Source organism: Echiichthys vipera, assembly GCF_963691815.1.
Source record: "Echiichthys vipera genome assembly, chromosome: 14".
Lineage (NCBI taxonomy): Eukaryota > Metazoa > Chordata > Actinopteri > Perciformes > Trachinidae > Echiichthys > Echiichthys vipera.
The window spans coordinates 15,703,394-15,721,128 of NC_139839.1; the positions used below are offsets into that span (position 1 = coordinate 15,703,394).

At 41.2% G+C, this 17,735-nt stretch overlaps 1 protein-coding gene across 3 annotated transcripts in view; it reads right to left on the reverse strand.

The window, feature by feature from the left end:
- nrg2a (neuregulin 2a) overlaps window positions 1-3,276 on the reverse strand; it is a 54,516-nt gene extending 51,240 nt beyond the window's left edge. For all 3 annotated transcript variants that reach the window (XM_083927495.1, XM_083927493.1, XM_083927494.1), the window contains exon 1: window positions 3,121-3,276. In XM_083927495.1, the coding sequence (XP_083783621.1) occupies window positions 3,121-3,208 (88 nt within the window). In that variant the 5' untranslated portion in view covers window positions 3,209-3,276. The remainder of the gene's footprint in view (window positions 1-3,120) is intronic.
- Window positions 3,277-17,735: the final 14,459 nt, after the last annotated feature.

The window sequence follows — 17,735 nt, forward strand, 5'->3', positions numbered from 1 at the left end:
AACCCAGTCAGAAAGGAACTTGTTGTGATTTGTCTTGGCATAATTTAAAAGTTGGATGATAAAGGTTTATGTATTACAAAATCACCACAAGCAGAAGGATATTTGTTAAGTTTAGGCAGACTCTCTGGGAATTTCTAACTTCTTGAAGACGTTTATCTTGTATTATATTGATGACAGATTTGATGAAATGCCTGTAGCATTTTGCTCTCCTTGTCTTATTCACAAGACACCAAAATTGCACAGTTTTTTCCAACCCTTGAGGGTATTTTCTTTCCAATAAGTAAGCCCAAAATCCAGCATTGTAGCATAAATGCCTCTGTTGGGATCTGCATAAGTTTTCCCTTTCTAACTCTGGGCCATTAGAAAAGTCCTGCAACATTATTTAAAGAGTGTCAACTTTCAGCCACAATACACAGGCCTTTCAAAAAAGAGACCTGAAAGGAAATCATCATGTAACATCGCAGCAGCAGAATTCCCTAAATCTTTCTGGTCAAAATCCTGGAGACATCATAGCCTATGAAAGGGCTGTTTTAGAGGAGGAACCTACTGTGAAATCATCACCTTAACTAAATGTGGAAAACTTCTGAAATATATGGTACACAAGACAATACTGTCCTGTTCCAGGGATGTCAGTGATGCATGATTGATTTTCAGCAGAGCACTTATTGGCTAGATTACATACAATTATATTTTGACACACCTCTTCTACACAAGCACACACAGACACAGTACATTGTATAAGGTAACATCCACCATGCAGCATACTGCAAAAAGCTGAGTTAGAGTTACCTCTTGAAGAAGGCTGAATAATTGTATAGCATTAAACAAATTGAAAGTACATGACAGCCATATCAGCGACCTCAACAAAAAAAAAAAGTCATATACAACTTGACCGGCTGTAATCAAAATCTACAAAGAAGCAGTGATGTTTAGAAGCACTGAGACGAACCAGGGGTCCCCAGTAAACTATTACATTGATAATACAACATTTTGGTTGCTTAAAAATATTATATTCTTTGTAATTTGCCTTTTCTTTATATGCTTAAATGTAGTCACACGTGGCATCTCCACAGCACTGAAGAAAGGTCTGGATCATTCCGGTACAGAGGGATAAAATGCTCTGGTTTGTTGTATTTCTTTAAGCCAATCACAATAATTTTGGACGGTAACCACGGATACAGCTATTGTGCCCTTGCAAAATAGATAGTGGAGATAGCAGAAGGAGAGGAGAATGATGGCTGAAATAAGCGGCTAATGGTAGGCTTATAACATTAGACTACAGTCCGGGGAGGCAAACTAGCTTAAATGTAACTGGAAGTATTTTTGTGCAACAAATGGGAAAATTGTCAAAAAACCCCCATAGTATTTATTTAAGCCATCTCCATCTAATACCTCACAGCTAACAAGCAGCACGACAGACGCTAATCTTTGTCAGTTTTAGCACATTTCACTACATTTGGATGAAACTGTGCTGCGACTGTCAGTTAGCAATCCAGCAAAGCTGCTAGCAAGATAAACGATCTATGATTAGCTTTTGAACTAAGCACATACAACAAAGATAGACACAGGAAGCTGGCATACTGTTCTGATGCAGTAGTATGCAGTACGTCTACTCATTCAACTCATTTTAATTAGTACATTGATAATGCATAGCCGCACTTGTGTTTGTGCAGACTTGATTCCAGATTTGCAAATAATTGCTTCTTTTGAACTTGATATATTGATAAAATCACATCCTCAATGAAGTGATGTCACTGTGGATAATTAGCTGGCAACATTTATCAAAGCCAAATCAGAGGAGGAGGAGAAGGAGTGGGTATATTATCAGTCTTTTAAAGTGGTGTTTTGGATCTTCGCCTTTTGTTTTGGATGACCCATTTTAGAGCCTTAGGCCCAGAACACACCTGATGCAGTGAGTGAAGTACCATTAGTGCAGACACAACAAGCATCACTCATGAGGATGTCATCATTTTGGCCTACTTTCAAAGCTCCATTTTACAATGGGTAAGCATGTACCTTGACACAGGCTACCCATTTTCCCACTTTTGCGATGAATCAATGAGATATCTCATTTTAACGAAGAAAATGATGATTCAAGAGCAGACTACCATGCATGCATGTTTAAACTGAAAAGTAATTTAAATATCTAGAATATTATAGAAATCATCTTTAAAAAAAACCCTGTTGGAACCTGACAGGAGGTACAAAATGGCTACCAACATCAAGAGATGCTGTCTAAGATACAGTATCTGATCAAACCAACAATGGCACATAGCATCTCCAATGGAAATCATGGTATTGTCCTTAAAGTGTCACTGAAACGGGGGTTGGGCTTCCCCATGACCTGAGGTCGAACTACAGTAACATGTTGCGGCTTGTAGGATCCACCACTGAGCAAGCATATTGCCCGTTTGTGACTCTGAAAGACAAGCAGCTCACATACTATCCCAATGTCAAAGTAGCTTCCAACGAATGTGAAGACAGACTTTCATATTGGATGACTCACCATATACTTATAATTAAGATTAACGCAACTAAACCGTTGAATTATTAACCCTGTCAAAAAGTACGTAATGAAATATTGTTTCTGCTAGACAAACATTACTTATGATAAAACAAACTCACTTTTTTCTTTTAACACAATAACATTTTTAAAAATCATGACATGAATTAACGAAAATCTTTAAAGCAAAGTTATAGTTGTCATTAGTTTTAAGAGAGCTTGTGATACAGCTGTATTTTGGCTCTGTGAAGCCCAGAGCTGGTTTAGCTCAAACTAAAACTTTTAGTTGATTTTGTACACAAGTCATATCATTTCACTTCCTTACAACTGACAAAACCAGATGTGCCTCTACACGCTGTCCACGCTGTCCACGCTGTCCACGTTAGGAGACCGATCCATATGACAACCTTGCGGAAAGCTTTGACAAGCCAAGGGGATACTAACGTTGTCCTACACTTCCGTGATACAGTAACACAAATTTAATCTCACTCTTTTTTCCTCCAAGTCTCTCTCGTTCTCTCTCTCTCTCTCTCTCTCTCGCTCTCTCTCTCACACACACACACATAAATGTATACATAAAATGTTACACTGAAACCACCTTTAACTTTTTTTTTTACCTGTAGTGGGATCGCCCTCTTTCTCCTTTTGTCCTTTCTTAGCCCCCTTCTTTCTCCCTTTCTTATCTTTCCTCTTGCTCTCTGTCATGCTGTCACAAGAAAGTAAATCCTCTCAGGAGAAGACACAGGAAAAAAAAAACAGGTAGTCCTATTGGGAACGTGTGGCAAGTGGGCACCACTAGACTCTGAGCCTGTTAGAGCGCCTCTCCTCCTATATAGACTCACACCAATCAAGGAACCACCTACTCAGCAGGGCAGAGGGAGAGAGAGAGAGAGGGAGAAGAGGGGAGGGAGAGGGAGGGAGGGAGGGAGTGGGGAGAAAAATATGGAGAGAAAGGTAGAGAGGCACTGCTCAAGAAACTAAGAGGGGAAAAGTGAGGGAATAAAGAGGGAGGGAGGGAGGGCAGAAAGAGGGAGGGAGCAAGGAAGGCATTTCCCATTGCTTTCAGGCAATCAACTGTTCCCTTACTGGATCTATCAGATAAGCAGCGGCTCTTCCAGGCCCTGCAGCCACAACTGAGGACAGGGAGAGATTGTCCAGTCCTATGGAGTCCACACAGAAATCTGAAGTGTGTCCATTCAAGCTCCATGGCCCCGGCTTGTAGCCAACTCTGTATCTAGTTCCTACCTCAGGAGCATCTTCTCCTTTCTAATGACCCATGCAAAAGTGCAGCGAAACCACTTAAGTTGTCCCCTCTGCACTGCTGACCCCACCAAGATAACTCAGGCAGAGACCTGTCCATGCCAGGTTGATGTTGGGGGGTCCCAAAACCCATACGCATCTGGTTCAGATTTGTTCACTGATCCTGCGGTTATGCGCAGGAGAGCAGTGTGTGAGGTGCTGAATGTCAGATCACAATCTGCGACAGACTGCTCCTTGCAAATTACACAAAATCATTCCTGTCTTTCCTAGCTGCTCCCCGTCCTCACCTCTCTTGTCTGTCAGCCCCCCCTCTCAGTACTTCAGGCGAGTTTCAGCTTGTCTGCGGTTGTATCTCGCTTTTTTACTGTCGCTGTTAGCCAGGTGTCATCAATGTCCATGCAGCAGTTCAGAACCATTCAAACAATTTTTTCATCTTTTAAAAACTCACTTTATGCAAATTATATATCAGCCCCTGGCCTTCTGCAAATAAGTCCAATACATTTTTTTTTTCTGAAAGGCGAGTGGGCATCTCACCTTTTATTTGATTTTCTATATATTCAATAGTCGGTTTGAAAGCACAGAGGAAAATAAGGCAAGGGGAGACACATATATAAATTAAAGTGCAGCACTTTCTAAAAGTGTCAATTGACTCCAGGCCTGACTTTAATACAACAAGAGGATATTTGACTCAGGTTTGTGTGAAACAATTTATGATGCAAACATAACTTCAACAACAAAGCTGCGGCTTATCTTTTTATCTTCATTTGACATTGCCCCAATTCTGACTACATGATGATCGCAGTATTATTTGAAGCTGCTATACCGAAGTAAGGTCTTCTAATTTCATGCTTAGTCGCAAGGCAATAAAAACACGTCGCAACAACAGCAGAGTGACTCTCAATGAAACTCGTAGATGAGTCATCTGCGGGGCCCTCCTGGGGTTAGTCTCAGTCCAGCCCTCCGAGAATTCTTGACGTTTCTTGGGAGGAGGAGGCGGCAGCAGCAGCGTGGATTGGAAAGGGGCAGCGGAAGGGTCATGTCTTAACAGGTCAGTGCACTCAGTAGCATAGGTCTCATCTGTGGGCAACGAGACTGGAGGGGTCAAACCAAGTCCAAGATGTGAAATGCCAATCAGATCCAGTTTAGTGCTGTTTTGTACTTCAGAAACAACTTGCTCTTGCCTCTCTCCTCTCCTCTCCTCTCCTTGCCTCCCAGTGGTTGTTCTCGATGATCTAATCTGTCAGCAAAGGTAAATGAGGACTGGCAGGAGCTACAGCGTGTCAGAGAGCTGCCCCTGCCGCCCTATCTCCCCCCCTAACCTCAACACTCACTTCCTCTTCTACTATTCAACAAGATGAGACTCATTCCCAGGCCTGTGTGTCTGTGGGTGGGCGTGCGGTTTATGTATGTGTCAGAAATGAGAGTATATGTGACGTCAGGACAAAAGAAACGGCACTTTAAGGATGATAGGATGTAGACATTTCTCAACCCGCTCTTTCAAGATCCCACAATTGTCTTCAAGCCGAACCACACAAGATGCAAATTAGGGAAATATAACATTCGCTGACATGAGTTATGAGAGTGTGTTGCACATAACTGTAGGAGCATTGGAAGCATGTTCGTGCGGACATTGATATGGAGCTCTCAAACTAGCAGAGCTGCTGCTGAACTGCGGACAAATTCTAAAATATGCATCATATAGCAGTATGGATGCAAAAAAAATGTTTGACGATCGAACCTGTATCTACTTGAAGTTACATAAATCATGGACATGCAAAAGGTGCATGCACATACACAAGAGAGGGAAGGAAATGGAGTCCTAGCAGACTACACGCTGTAAGAAAATTAAGGTATGATTCTTTTGGATTGTGTGAAGAGCTCTGAACAAGATTGAACTTTTGTATATGAGCTTGTGGAGTACAACAATGGACTCCAAAATGAACTTCACAACCAGACACAAATATGGGCATGTTCATCTCAATCTCTTTCTCTTTTTTCCTAGTCAAAAGCATCTGCTGTTTTTCAACAGCCGTGGGCCATCCTTGGATCAGGGTACGGAGGTGGAGGGGCACAGTAGGCCAGTGTGGGAGGTGCATCACTTGAAGAGCATATAAAAAAGAAAAAGAAAGAAAGAAATGGAGCCAACCCCTAAAAGTTCTGACATGGATCCTTAGTGTGTCCTGCTCATAAATGCTCCACAGGCCCCATCTCTGCCTGCCTCCTAATCCCTCCTTGCTGACCCCCCAAAAAGGGGAGACAGCTTCCCCATTTGATGGAGCTGAGCACCTCCCTCCTAACAACAGCATACCTGCACATCATCACAGTGATACCGCTCAACAGCTCCTGCCCTTTCAAGCACCAGAGTTTATCTTTTTGGACATAATGGCTTTAAACAGCCATTAGGTTGTGTTGTTTACATCTGTCTGCTTTTTTGCCAACAAAGTGTACATGGATGTGTGTGGGGGGGCTTAAAGTAGGGTGCCTGCTTTTAACACACGTCTCTAGTTTTGACTTTCAGAGGTGATGCAAGGGCAGGGGGGTGGGGGCAAAGAGAGGACACAACCTCTAAGAGAAACAGGGACAGAAGAGAAAAAAAAAGAGGAGGGAAAGAAAGGGAAGGGCAGAAGGTAAAAAAAAAGTGTGAAAGAGAGCTTTGGGAGTGAAAATAATGTCCTATTCATCAGATGATAGAAAACAGCCCCACCTGCTGATATTCACCTTTTAACAAGGCATCTGCTTACTCAGCTGACCACGCACTGAGGTGTGTTGTCGGAACAACATAGGGCGGGCTGCCTCATTACTGAAATAAAAAAATCTGCTCATCCAGAAGCAATATCTATTGTCAGTACAGACAGAGGAGATAAAGAAAAACGAACATAAATATAGTTTGTTTCAATGTATGTTCTGTGAGTGTGAAGTGAATGACTTATGTGACCGGAAAGTGCTGGTGAAGCCCCCTTAAAGACAGACATGACAATCAATGTCAGTGACATCTGGAGGCCCCGAGGAAGGGGGCTATTTTCTCAAGGTCAGCTGTGCCAAGGTCAACTGAGATTCCAAACCGGAGTGTCAGCCTACTAATGACTCTGCTTAGCAACAGCTGAGATCGGGCTCACAGGAAGAGACAAAATATCACAACCACTGCCTCATTTCCAATGCAGCAACTAGATGGATGCATTCAAAATCAAGCGTGGCTGTTTGACATTTAGAAATCAAAGTGAAACAGCGAGAAAGTGTTAAAGCAAGGAAGTGATCCTGGGTGGATTTGGCTCTTTGACGTTTGCGCAGCACATAGCTGTCACCATGGTAACCGCAGTCTTAAGGGTAGCAACTAGAGTATGTGTGAGAGAGATGTGTAAGGGCGGAGTGAGGATGAGAGACAGGGGGAGAGAGAGAGAGAGGGAGAAGAAAGGATGCAAGCGAGAAGGTAGGAGATAATGTGTAAGAAATACAATGGGAGGACGAGTGGGAGAGGCAGAAATAAAAGAAAAGGTAACAGGAGAGCGATGGAGAATTGGAGCAAAAACAGAGAAAAACGGAAGAGCGAAACAAAGAAACACAGAGAGGTATCCAGTGAGCAGCTGCAGCCCGGCCACTGTATCGCTCCATAAGAGAGATGTCCATGAGCAAAGCCTGTGCCAAGCCTGCTGGGAAGGCACTGCAGTAGCATCTCAGAGAGGGAGAGATGACAAACATCAGCACTGAGCATGCTCCACTCCCAAGGCCACTGAGGAAATGAGGTTTCAGCTCTTTCGCCTCTTTTAGTTTGTTCAGTTCTCCAGCTCAATACAGGCTCCATCTGTCACTTATCCAGCTTGCATGAGCACATCACACCACCACTGCCTCTCTCTCTGCTTCAGATGTGGCTCCACGCTAGATAAGAATTTGACCGATGTGTCAGATAACTGATTGATCTAATGGTAAGAGGCATCTTTCCCACTTATGGCCCGGCTGACTCATATTGTGACAGGTTTGATTGGGGCTGAGAGGAACGAGAGATGAGCATAGCAACTCATCAGCCAATGGGGCATGATACTGCAATAACAGGCCAGCAGCCTGCACACACACACACACACACACACACACACACACACACACACACACACACACACACACACACACACACACACACACACACACACACACACACACACACACACAAACAGAGCCGTGTTGCCAGATGTGATCTCTGCGCCTGCGAACTCTTACTGATCGTCTTCCTTATCTGGAATGCTGCCAGAGCTGCACCGCAAATGACAGCCATACATTTGTGTCAGACCTGCAATTAACCTGAGGTTGATTTATTTATTTATTTTGCGCTCTTTCTGCTTGTTGCGCTGACAGGCAGACAAACAGACATCCTCCCGATGAGGCACAATTGCATGCTTTTCCGTTTCATCACCTGAAAATTGACGCCTCTTTTGGGCATCAGTCACAGTTATGCGATGAAGCGTGTGTATGTGAGAGAGACAAAATTTTTGTGTGCACTGTATGTATGTATGTGTGTGTGTGTGTGTGTGTGTGTGTGTGTGTGTGTGTGTGTGTGTGTGAGAGAACAATAGAAACTGCAGAGGATGTCAATCGCCACTCAACTTCTGCCGTAACTAAAGTACCAAATGCAGTAAAATAATGTTCCGCTTGCTGATGACATTAGATTAGTAGATAAAAATATGAGTATCAACGTAGCCATGCTACAACTTCATATTTCTTCGATGATAACAAAGGGGCCTCTGGATAGAACAATTATAGCTTATTGTACATTTTTGGCGATACTGAAATAGCACAAATATTTCTAATGACAGATGCTGTCTGAGCGTGACTTTGATGATCCTCTTAAACAAAAATCCGCTCTATCTTCTTAAGGCTGCCAGATTGAATCTCTCTGCCACTTCTGTATTTTTCCTCTTTTTTTTTTACTACTGTAAATATTAATTTCTAAGTTTAAATTTGAGTTTTTCTAATATATGTTGTCTGTATGATTTTTGTTGTTTGTATATCTGGATTTTTGTAGAAAAAATAATTTCCCCGGGGGATTAGTAAAGTATTTCTGATTCTGATTCTGATTCAGATGTATACATATTTATTTTTCTTCCTCTCTGTCTGTCTTTCTCTCTCTCTCTCTCTCTCTATGCCTGTCTCCCTCCCTTCTGTCTAAGAGAGAGGTTTGTTTGAAAAAGGTTTGTGTGACTGTGAGCAGATTGACTTGAAGATAGAGGCTGGAAGCAGATCTCTTCCACCTCCTCATTCTGCTCTTTCTCTCCCGCTCTCGCCCAGATGAATAGACAAACGGTCTCCCACATGCTCTCACAGTTTATCAAACACACACCCACATGAACCAGGTCTTCATGCAAACACATATGTGCGCTCTCACCAGAGAGAACAACACACACTCAATCTAAGTGTCCCCGGGCCGACAAAGTATACACTGTCACACTCAAATACAAACAGACCCCCTCAAACACGTACATACGCATACGCATACAAACACACAGGTGCATCCAAATGTAAATAGAAGAAGCACAAGGGTCACTGATGCGTTCAAAATGGGCCTGTTTTCCACTCATAGTGCACCTAATACAAACGAAACAGACTTTTAAGACACCGCATCTGAATCATGGCTTGTTGTGGGTTTTCTCCCATTACGCACATATATTTCTCTAGAAAACAGGCCGACTAACTTGTTAGACATGTTACGTCTACATTATGAAAAAAATATGCAAATAAAAATTAAAGAAACTAATAAGTCTTAAAGGTCCCATAATGTAAAAAAAAATAGATTCCATGTATTTTTTGATAATAAAGCAGTCAAGTTGCTATATCAATAATGTGAAAGTAGCAAAACGCTCAAACCACAGAGAAATGCACACTGCCCCTACTCAAAAACTTTGCGTTAAAATAAGCTTCTGTATCATTGTAATGTCACTATTACACTGCCGCTTCAGTGCAGCTCGTCAACATGTTCCAGTAGAAACCCAAAATATAAGCATGAACCTGATAATAAGTATAATATGGGGCCGCATTTTCTATAGCCATGAATGTTATAATTTTTACCGTTTGTACTTGCACACTTGGACACTGCATTATTTATGATCTTAAAAAATGATTCCTGAACCTTCACACATTTATTTTAAAGCAAACCCTACCCTTACTACAATAGTAAATAAACATTTAAACTGTGGATTGAAATACATTAATGATACATTTCACATCACAGTAAATGAGTATCTATTTAAGGGTTAGGGTTTGTCGTACATGTTTAAAATCAAAAACTGCACAAGTGTAAATTTAAATGAGGGAAAACAAGGGAAGGTTGTGCTCTTATCAGTAACCGTCCCCCTTCAAAAACATGCGTGCATCCGCTCTCTGCTTTGCATTCTTCGCATCAAATCAAATTCCTTTTGTGCTCTGCACTTGTCCTTTATCTCCAGAATGTGCTCTTAGAGCAGCACAAACATGTCACAATGAGGACACTGAGGAGTTTCACACAAGAGTGAAACCAGCTTCTTGGTCAAATCATTTGCATTTTTGTTTTTGCCTCTCATGACTGAGCTTGGGCTTATCAACAGTCTGTCTTATCTCTTTGTTTGTTTTTCACCAATGAAGGCTTTTCCTGGAAAACAGGCCACTACGCATGTGTAAGCTTAGATCACGCTTTGTCGGCATAAGCCCAGATCAAGGCGGTTTCAAACTGAGTGAGCTTCGTAGGGTGGGCAAGAGAGTGGCCCCAATTGACGGTGCCAGGATGGCCTCACACTGTGCTCAGGCAAGCCAAACATGGCTGAAAATAAGCCAGGACCGTGGTTGGGTCATCTCAGAGCCACAGGATGATTGCACATGCATACAAAAACCCTCTCCATCCCCCTAGAAGCTGTTGAATTTATCACCAAGAGCACCAGTGACTGACAACCCCAGTACTAAGAAGGAGGTCAAAGCTAGCTAAAGCTGTAATTGTTCTAAATAGACAAGCCACCACCAGTATGAGTGGCTTAGTGATGGAGCAGCAGTCCAAAGGCTTTAGCCAAAAATCTAATAGTTGTAAAATCAGAGAATTATTAGGAATTATTGCTCAAAAAGTCATGCAGTAATGATATTATACTAAACCACACTTGTAGACAGGGGAACACGGGTTATTGTAAACTTGTTGACTCCAAAATACAAACTGTTGACCAATATTATATACAGTTTTGACAGGATAAAAAAAAGAAGCCATCCTTGGTATTATTTGTCATGGTACAATTAGTGTTGTTTTGTAATGCTGGCTTTCTTACAGTGGTTTCTTGGCCCATGGCCATGTGTTGTATGATAACTGCTGGCTTGCTAGCCAAATGTCATGGAGACAACAAGGGAATGAAAAGAAACATGCCTAGACAATGCGTAGCAAAAGTACACATCCCAACAGATGTGATGGAGGAAAAAACGGAAATGGAGCAACAGGGCTCACACTACAGGGACTTTCTGTAACGCTGATCTTACCAGCTTTTACAAGTACAACAGACCTCTGTGAGGAATGTTGCTTTCTCATTTAGGGTAAAATACCCCCAGAGTTAAGGGGTATCAATATCACAAGGGAGATATATTCCTCTTTTGTCTACATTTGCTGCAGTGAGGTGATGGTTAGTGTGCTGGTCTGTGGGCCAGCTGGGACACATCTCAGTTCACCCGTGCACACACACGCACCCACACACAAACACACGCGCATACTGAGGCTTTCTCTACGCTGCTCACTATCTTTCAACAACAAGCTGAGCAGGGACCAGACGGAAAGAGGTCCTATTTGTGCAGGAAGATAAATACACTTCTGCACCCAGTCCTGTCCCCTCCAGATTAGAGCAACACAATAATGAGCAGAAGCACCGGTGGAAGGTCAGAAGAAAGCAAGGGTAAAGGATAGAGTCCCAGCCTACTACCAAAACACACACACACCCCTGCACGCATACATGCAGAAATATTTAGAAACGTGTGCTTTTATCTTTAATAATCAGAACTTGATATCAAAATTAGCGATATTGTGTCCCCTGCACTTTGGGTGTGAGTGTAACCATTCAAGTGTGTTACATGTGATGTTAAAGTATCACCCTGTATGAATATGGATGAAACCCCTGTGGGGAATTTTTGCTATCTTTCCCAAATCATTCACTCTGAAAAAGCGCCAAAATTTACAACTTGATGGCGTCACAGTTTTTTTTTAGAAACACAGTCAGCACGCATGAGTGGCTGTGGGTGTCGAGTAGGGCATCTCATAGTGGGATGACGGTGAATTGAAATGCGTCTAAATATCCCAAACCATACTGTACATTTTCAGGAATACGTGTGTCGAGTTGTTTACAAGTTACTCTGTGAGTCAGCAATGTCCTAATCTTTTATCAGCTCCTCCTCTGCATTGCGTTCAGGATGGCAAGGATTAATTGTCATAAATTAGGCAATTCATCTCTGCCTCTCTATGAATGTGTTTCGCTTAACCCCGCTGAAACAGACCTCAGGCTCCAAGTAGGAGACCCCTTCACTGTTGAGGGAGTCATGATTTTTCTCTGCTAACAAGCCATTCCATTCTGTTTAAAGTCTTTTCATGTTAAGACACACATCAATCCACACCTACAACATACCTGAGGAAACAAACCTTCTCTCAGGATATGTGCAGTGTGTGTGGGGTGAACATGGCCGGACACGTCCCTTAAACACACCAGGAGGCGCCCAGCGGGAGTGCCGGCAGCCCCTCTTTTCAACACTTCGGCACGCTGCACACAAACACAGTTGCCCTTCCCATGGTCCTTTTGTTCCCTATCGTCTTGTTGGAGTTCCTGTCATGGACTCTGTCAGCTTTCTCTCTGGACATTTATAACTGACAGTTATATTACACCTTTGGACAAACACTCATTTCAATGCAATTTTTTTTTTCAGGAGTACGTGGCGCTAATTATACTTGAATCACTGAGCAAATGCAGACAAACTTTAATCTTACTTGCTTGCCAACACAGAATTATAGCAAATGCACTTTGCACTTTGGAAATGAAAATTCAGACAATTACCGAAAGAAAAAACACACCCAAGCACTGACAATCATCTACACAGACCTCGGAGGAAATGGACTTAAAGTATATTGTGTGCATACCGAACTCTCTGAAGCTAAATTTGATGCAGCTCAATAGGAAGAAACATGTTTTAGTTCATGCATGTTTTCAAAAATGGTTGTAAAGGTAGAATATGTGGGCATGTTATGTTAGTCGCATACCAGTCCCAGTACTTTATGACTAAAACATGACCTAAAACAAATGGCCAAAGGGCTGCTGTTTATAATACTTAAATCATGATACATGACATGCTAAAATAAATCCAGGAGAAGACGCAGAAACTGGTGCATAGTAAGAGTGAAGCTGTGACCAGGAGGTGCTATGGTAAATGAATGCCGGAGAATGAGTCTGCAGTGAAATGTTATCTCCTGCACTGTCCTTCAGTGTCATGCTGCTTCCTGTGAAACTGCCTGACACATTGGCGAGAAGACCCTGCAACGGAGAAGCACCCATTGCTAAGAATGAGTAACTGAGGAGCAGGTTTCATGCTCAAGCCACTATAATAAAATCAATCCTACAAGCTGAATATTCTATATAAACTGTGTTGGCTGCAAACAAATCAACCTTCTCGGGATAAACAAAGTTGTCCGAATCTAATTCTGAACAGCACTGACTTCCATGCACTTTTGACTCATCCGAGCACCACTTACTAAACACAAAAAGATGCACAGACATAAACACACACCTAAAAAAAAACGAAGACACGTAGCATATAAAAATTGCGACATTGCTCAAGTTTAAACCTGTGTCTGCCGTCCACATTGGCAACAAGACAATGCAGATATTCTTTAAACTTTTGTGTGTCATTGCTCTATAAATAAACTGAAGCTGAGGCTGACACTGAAGGCATTAAGCTGTTTACACAAACCTTTGATACCCTGCGATTGAGGATCACTGAAGACATCTATAAAACCAGTTTATGGAATATTATGGAATGTGTTTTCGGAGTGCTACGCCCACAGCTAGAAAAATCTACAAGAGAAAGAACATGAAAAATTTGTGCCCGCCAGCTTCACCCTCCTTTCTTGGACGGCGCAATAGTAAGTTACTTACAACATGCCAAAACAATGTTGATCTCAACAGTAATTTGTGTGATCTTGACGCTCCTGACATCAAGCCTGGTGTGACGGGCAATTATACTGCACATAAGAAGTATCCATCAACAGTGAATCTGACCCTGTGTCAGTATGAGTTTGCAGAGATAACAAGCACCAGACGTGGGTATAAAAAGATTTAACATGCCACAGTAACCAGTCTGATATTTGAGGGAGCAAAGCAGCTTAATCAGGTTTTAGATCATTGAAAAATGAGCTTATCTGGGGTATTCAGAGTTATGCCATTTACATGCATTGATCCAGAGCTGGCTTACCGAACTAAACAGGGTTAATAATGGCGCTGTCGATAGACGCAAACAAAGCCAAATGCGTATGACAAAAGGTTAATAGTCCTGACAGAAATTTTTGGAAGCTTTTGTTTTTTACCCAAGTATTAGCCAGCCTGTTGGCCATGTATATGTAGTACAGATTTAGGGCATAAAACTACTTTATTTTCTGTTTAGAACACATACCAGACTGAGATGCAGATTCTAAAACTGGCAGACTGGCAATAATATTTTTTTTACTGTTGGTGAATGATTGATGTGATTTGTTCTGTTGTTTTCTGGTTACAAAATGAAAAATCGGTGGTGGGTCATGCTAAAATAGAGACAAAGAGACCTATTTTTTCCTATACACCTGCTTTCGTTGTACAGTGAGTGTATCTTTCACACTTGCCTATTACTAATGTGCGTTTATTTATTACTTTTACTTTGGCACCCGTTTTTCTTGTTATACTGATACTATTTGTGACTGTAAAGGGTTAATTTAGTCAACAAACCTTTCATGCTGTGCACAGAAAAAAAAGCTTTAAATATTTAATTACATGCACTGGCTGCAGCCTGCGAAGGGAGAGTATTGCAGCCCAAGATAGCTGCAAATTACTGAATGATTCAAAAGGCAGGGTAAACTTAAACTGCCTTCACAAAGCAGAGTGGTGGTAAAGAGCAGGCCAGTATAAACACATTAAACAGTGGCATCTGTGGTTTTAATACGCCATATTATAAAGCAGGTTTGTGTTCCATGTTTTTTCATTTGTTTGTCATGTGTTATTTTAATGTTGCTATGTGCCTTATATTGCTAAATGTTAAGTATGATCAAAAAGAAACAAATTTGTATTCAGGACGCCATGTTTGTAAGGTATCAATCTTATCTAATACTGTTGTATTTAGAAATTACTGTTGTTTTTGGGAATTATCCAGCACCAGGGGCAGGAGGGGGGTGTATTTAAAACAACACCACATCTGGAAATTATAACTGCATCTTTTTGACCACAGTCTCACACCATACATGATGGCTTCTACCCATTACAGTTAGTTTAGTCAAAAGAACACACCGGCTTATAGCTGACTGCAGTATTAACAGCACAGGAGTAACACTAGAAAGATGGCTTCCTTTGTGAACAAAGTCAAAATCCAAATGGCAGGGACTTTCACAGTTGTTATCCCGTTCATATCTCACAGGCTGTTGCCGTGACTGTGGGCTTTTGAGTGTTTTTGACACAGCTCCAGCCGCAGGGGCAGGGAGTCTAACAACTGCTCTGGCATTCCCAACGGACTCATCCCTTTCAAGTTTTCAGTGTTTCTCCTGCTTCCTGATCCTGATCATATACTGCCTCATTGTGGTGAAGGCAACATTCTTCAGTGGGTTGAAAAAAATCAGAGTCCTAATTGTTGGAAAAGCAGAGAGATAGGGTGCACACTGTGTTCCCAAAAGCTATAGCCCAAATACTGTAATTCTTTTTTTTTTTTTTTTGTTAGAATGCTGTTCTGTTTAGTACAACATTTGCTGTAAATTCTTCTTTGTCGTCTCAGATTACAGTTATAGATAGTATGAAGGAGTTGTTACTGAACAAACAGCTGCTAGCCAGAAACAGTATCCAATAGTGATACACATAAGGGACACAGTCAAAAGTATTAAACTATATAAAGGTTTAGGAATCTCATCCGTGTTTCAGAGTTATTTCAGTTCTGCAGCCAGCAAAATATCTATGATTAAATGATAATTACAGTGTAATTTCATTGTGATTGCAACTTTAATGCAAGGGATTGTGTTTCCTGTTCACCTTACTGCAGTTCATCTGATGTTTATATTTAAGGAATAAATGCTAGATGTAAATACAGTTTAATGCTCTGGATAAACATCTCAAGTTATTTAGCAAATGGTGCAACGTGCAACATCTGTGATGGAAAAGCTACCCATAGCAGTAATCAAACAACCCTCCTATGATAAACCAAACACCACAATTGTCATTTTACAAATTAATCTTAGATACATGGTCATATAATAAAGATGTTTACATGACCCCTCTTTTTATCGTCTTATATTTATAGCTAGGTTATGTCTTAAATTCCGCATAAATATTTCTCTAGTTATAAGCCTACTATGAAAAAAGGACATATTCTTTATTCAGACCTAGCAGATGTAGCTGTGGAATTACACACAAATACCAAATATCTCATGGCTTAATACTGACAGCATAAGACAAAAATGCAAATGCAATGCTACCACCAAAGCCGCAAGTCATAAATGCATGTCCTCTCTGAAAATAGTACAATTCTGTTCTAAATAGTTTTGCAGCTCCAAAAGCAGCTTTCATCCCATTTTATGAATTCAAACTCGAGATTAATGGAGATTATTGGCAGTGACATTATGTACTAACTGCAACACTAATCTGCATTCACACCAGCAGCAGCTGATCCAATCTCGCTCCTCTGTCTGATGGCAGATTTCAGCTGGCTGTTTGCAAGCTGCAATGTTGCAGCAGTACTGTAGATGAGGATTTTCTAAAAAGAATTAGGTTACATATATTATAGATAAAAAAACAATCTTTCTCTTTTCATACAAAGAAAAGGTTGACTTGTTTGTTAAGGTTCTCGTAATGAGAATACATGTAGCCTTGGTTGGAAAACGTTGGTAGAAAGAGCCTGGCTATCATGTCGAGGCACTAGAAGATGAACCAATAAAATCCAACACATCGTCCTCTATTCTTTAACCATTGTACCTACAAATATGAATATAAAATAGCATATGGCTCACCTGACATAGATGTGGATATGATTATTATTGATTATTAATACAAAACACAGTCAGGCGATAAAACATGTTTTAAAGTCATAACCTGTAAGATTTGAAATACGTTGTTCCTAGCGGCCTCTTTGGTGGTAATATGTAATTGCCTGTTCTTTCAGAGCCCTCCATCTTGTCATATTTGCAGTCACTATGTGTGTTAACTTTTTTCTGCTCTTTTGAAAACTTTATTAAAAAAACATTTATCTCTCTATTTCCGGTCCGTCCCCTATATGTTACCCCCATTAAATACACACACACACACACACACACACACACACACACACACACACACACACACACACACACACACGTTCCTATTACACTTTTGCCCTTACTACAAGCCTGACTCGTGCGTTTTATGCATCTGCACTCTCCGCATCTCTGCATTGTCACTGCAGCCAGGAAATGACAGTAACGGCACTGAAGAAGCCCTTTCTACCTGTATATAGTAGTACAGATGAGACATCCCAACCATACAGAAGTCCTGTCAACTGTGTGCAAACACAAAACAAATAATACTTTAACAACATTTATATAGCACTTAGACCTGCTTTATAATAAATAGGACACAGAAATATCATGTTTTACGGTATGGGACATTTGAATTCTTTGAAGCTCTCTCTGAAAAAGTTTGCAGTTATGTGGAGAATTAATTTGATAACATTACAAGCCTTAACTGCATGGCGTTGCAGACTTGTTCTCCTAGTTCTTATGCAGTCGAACTTAGAGTAAGCCCAT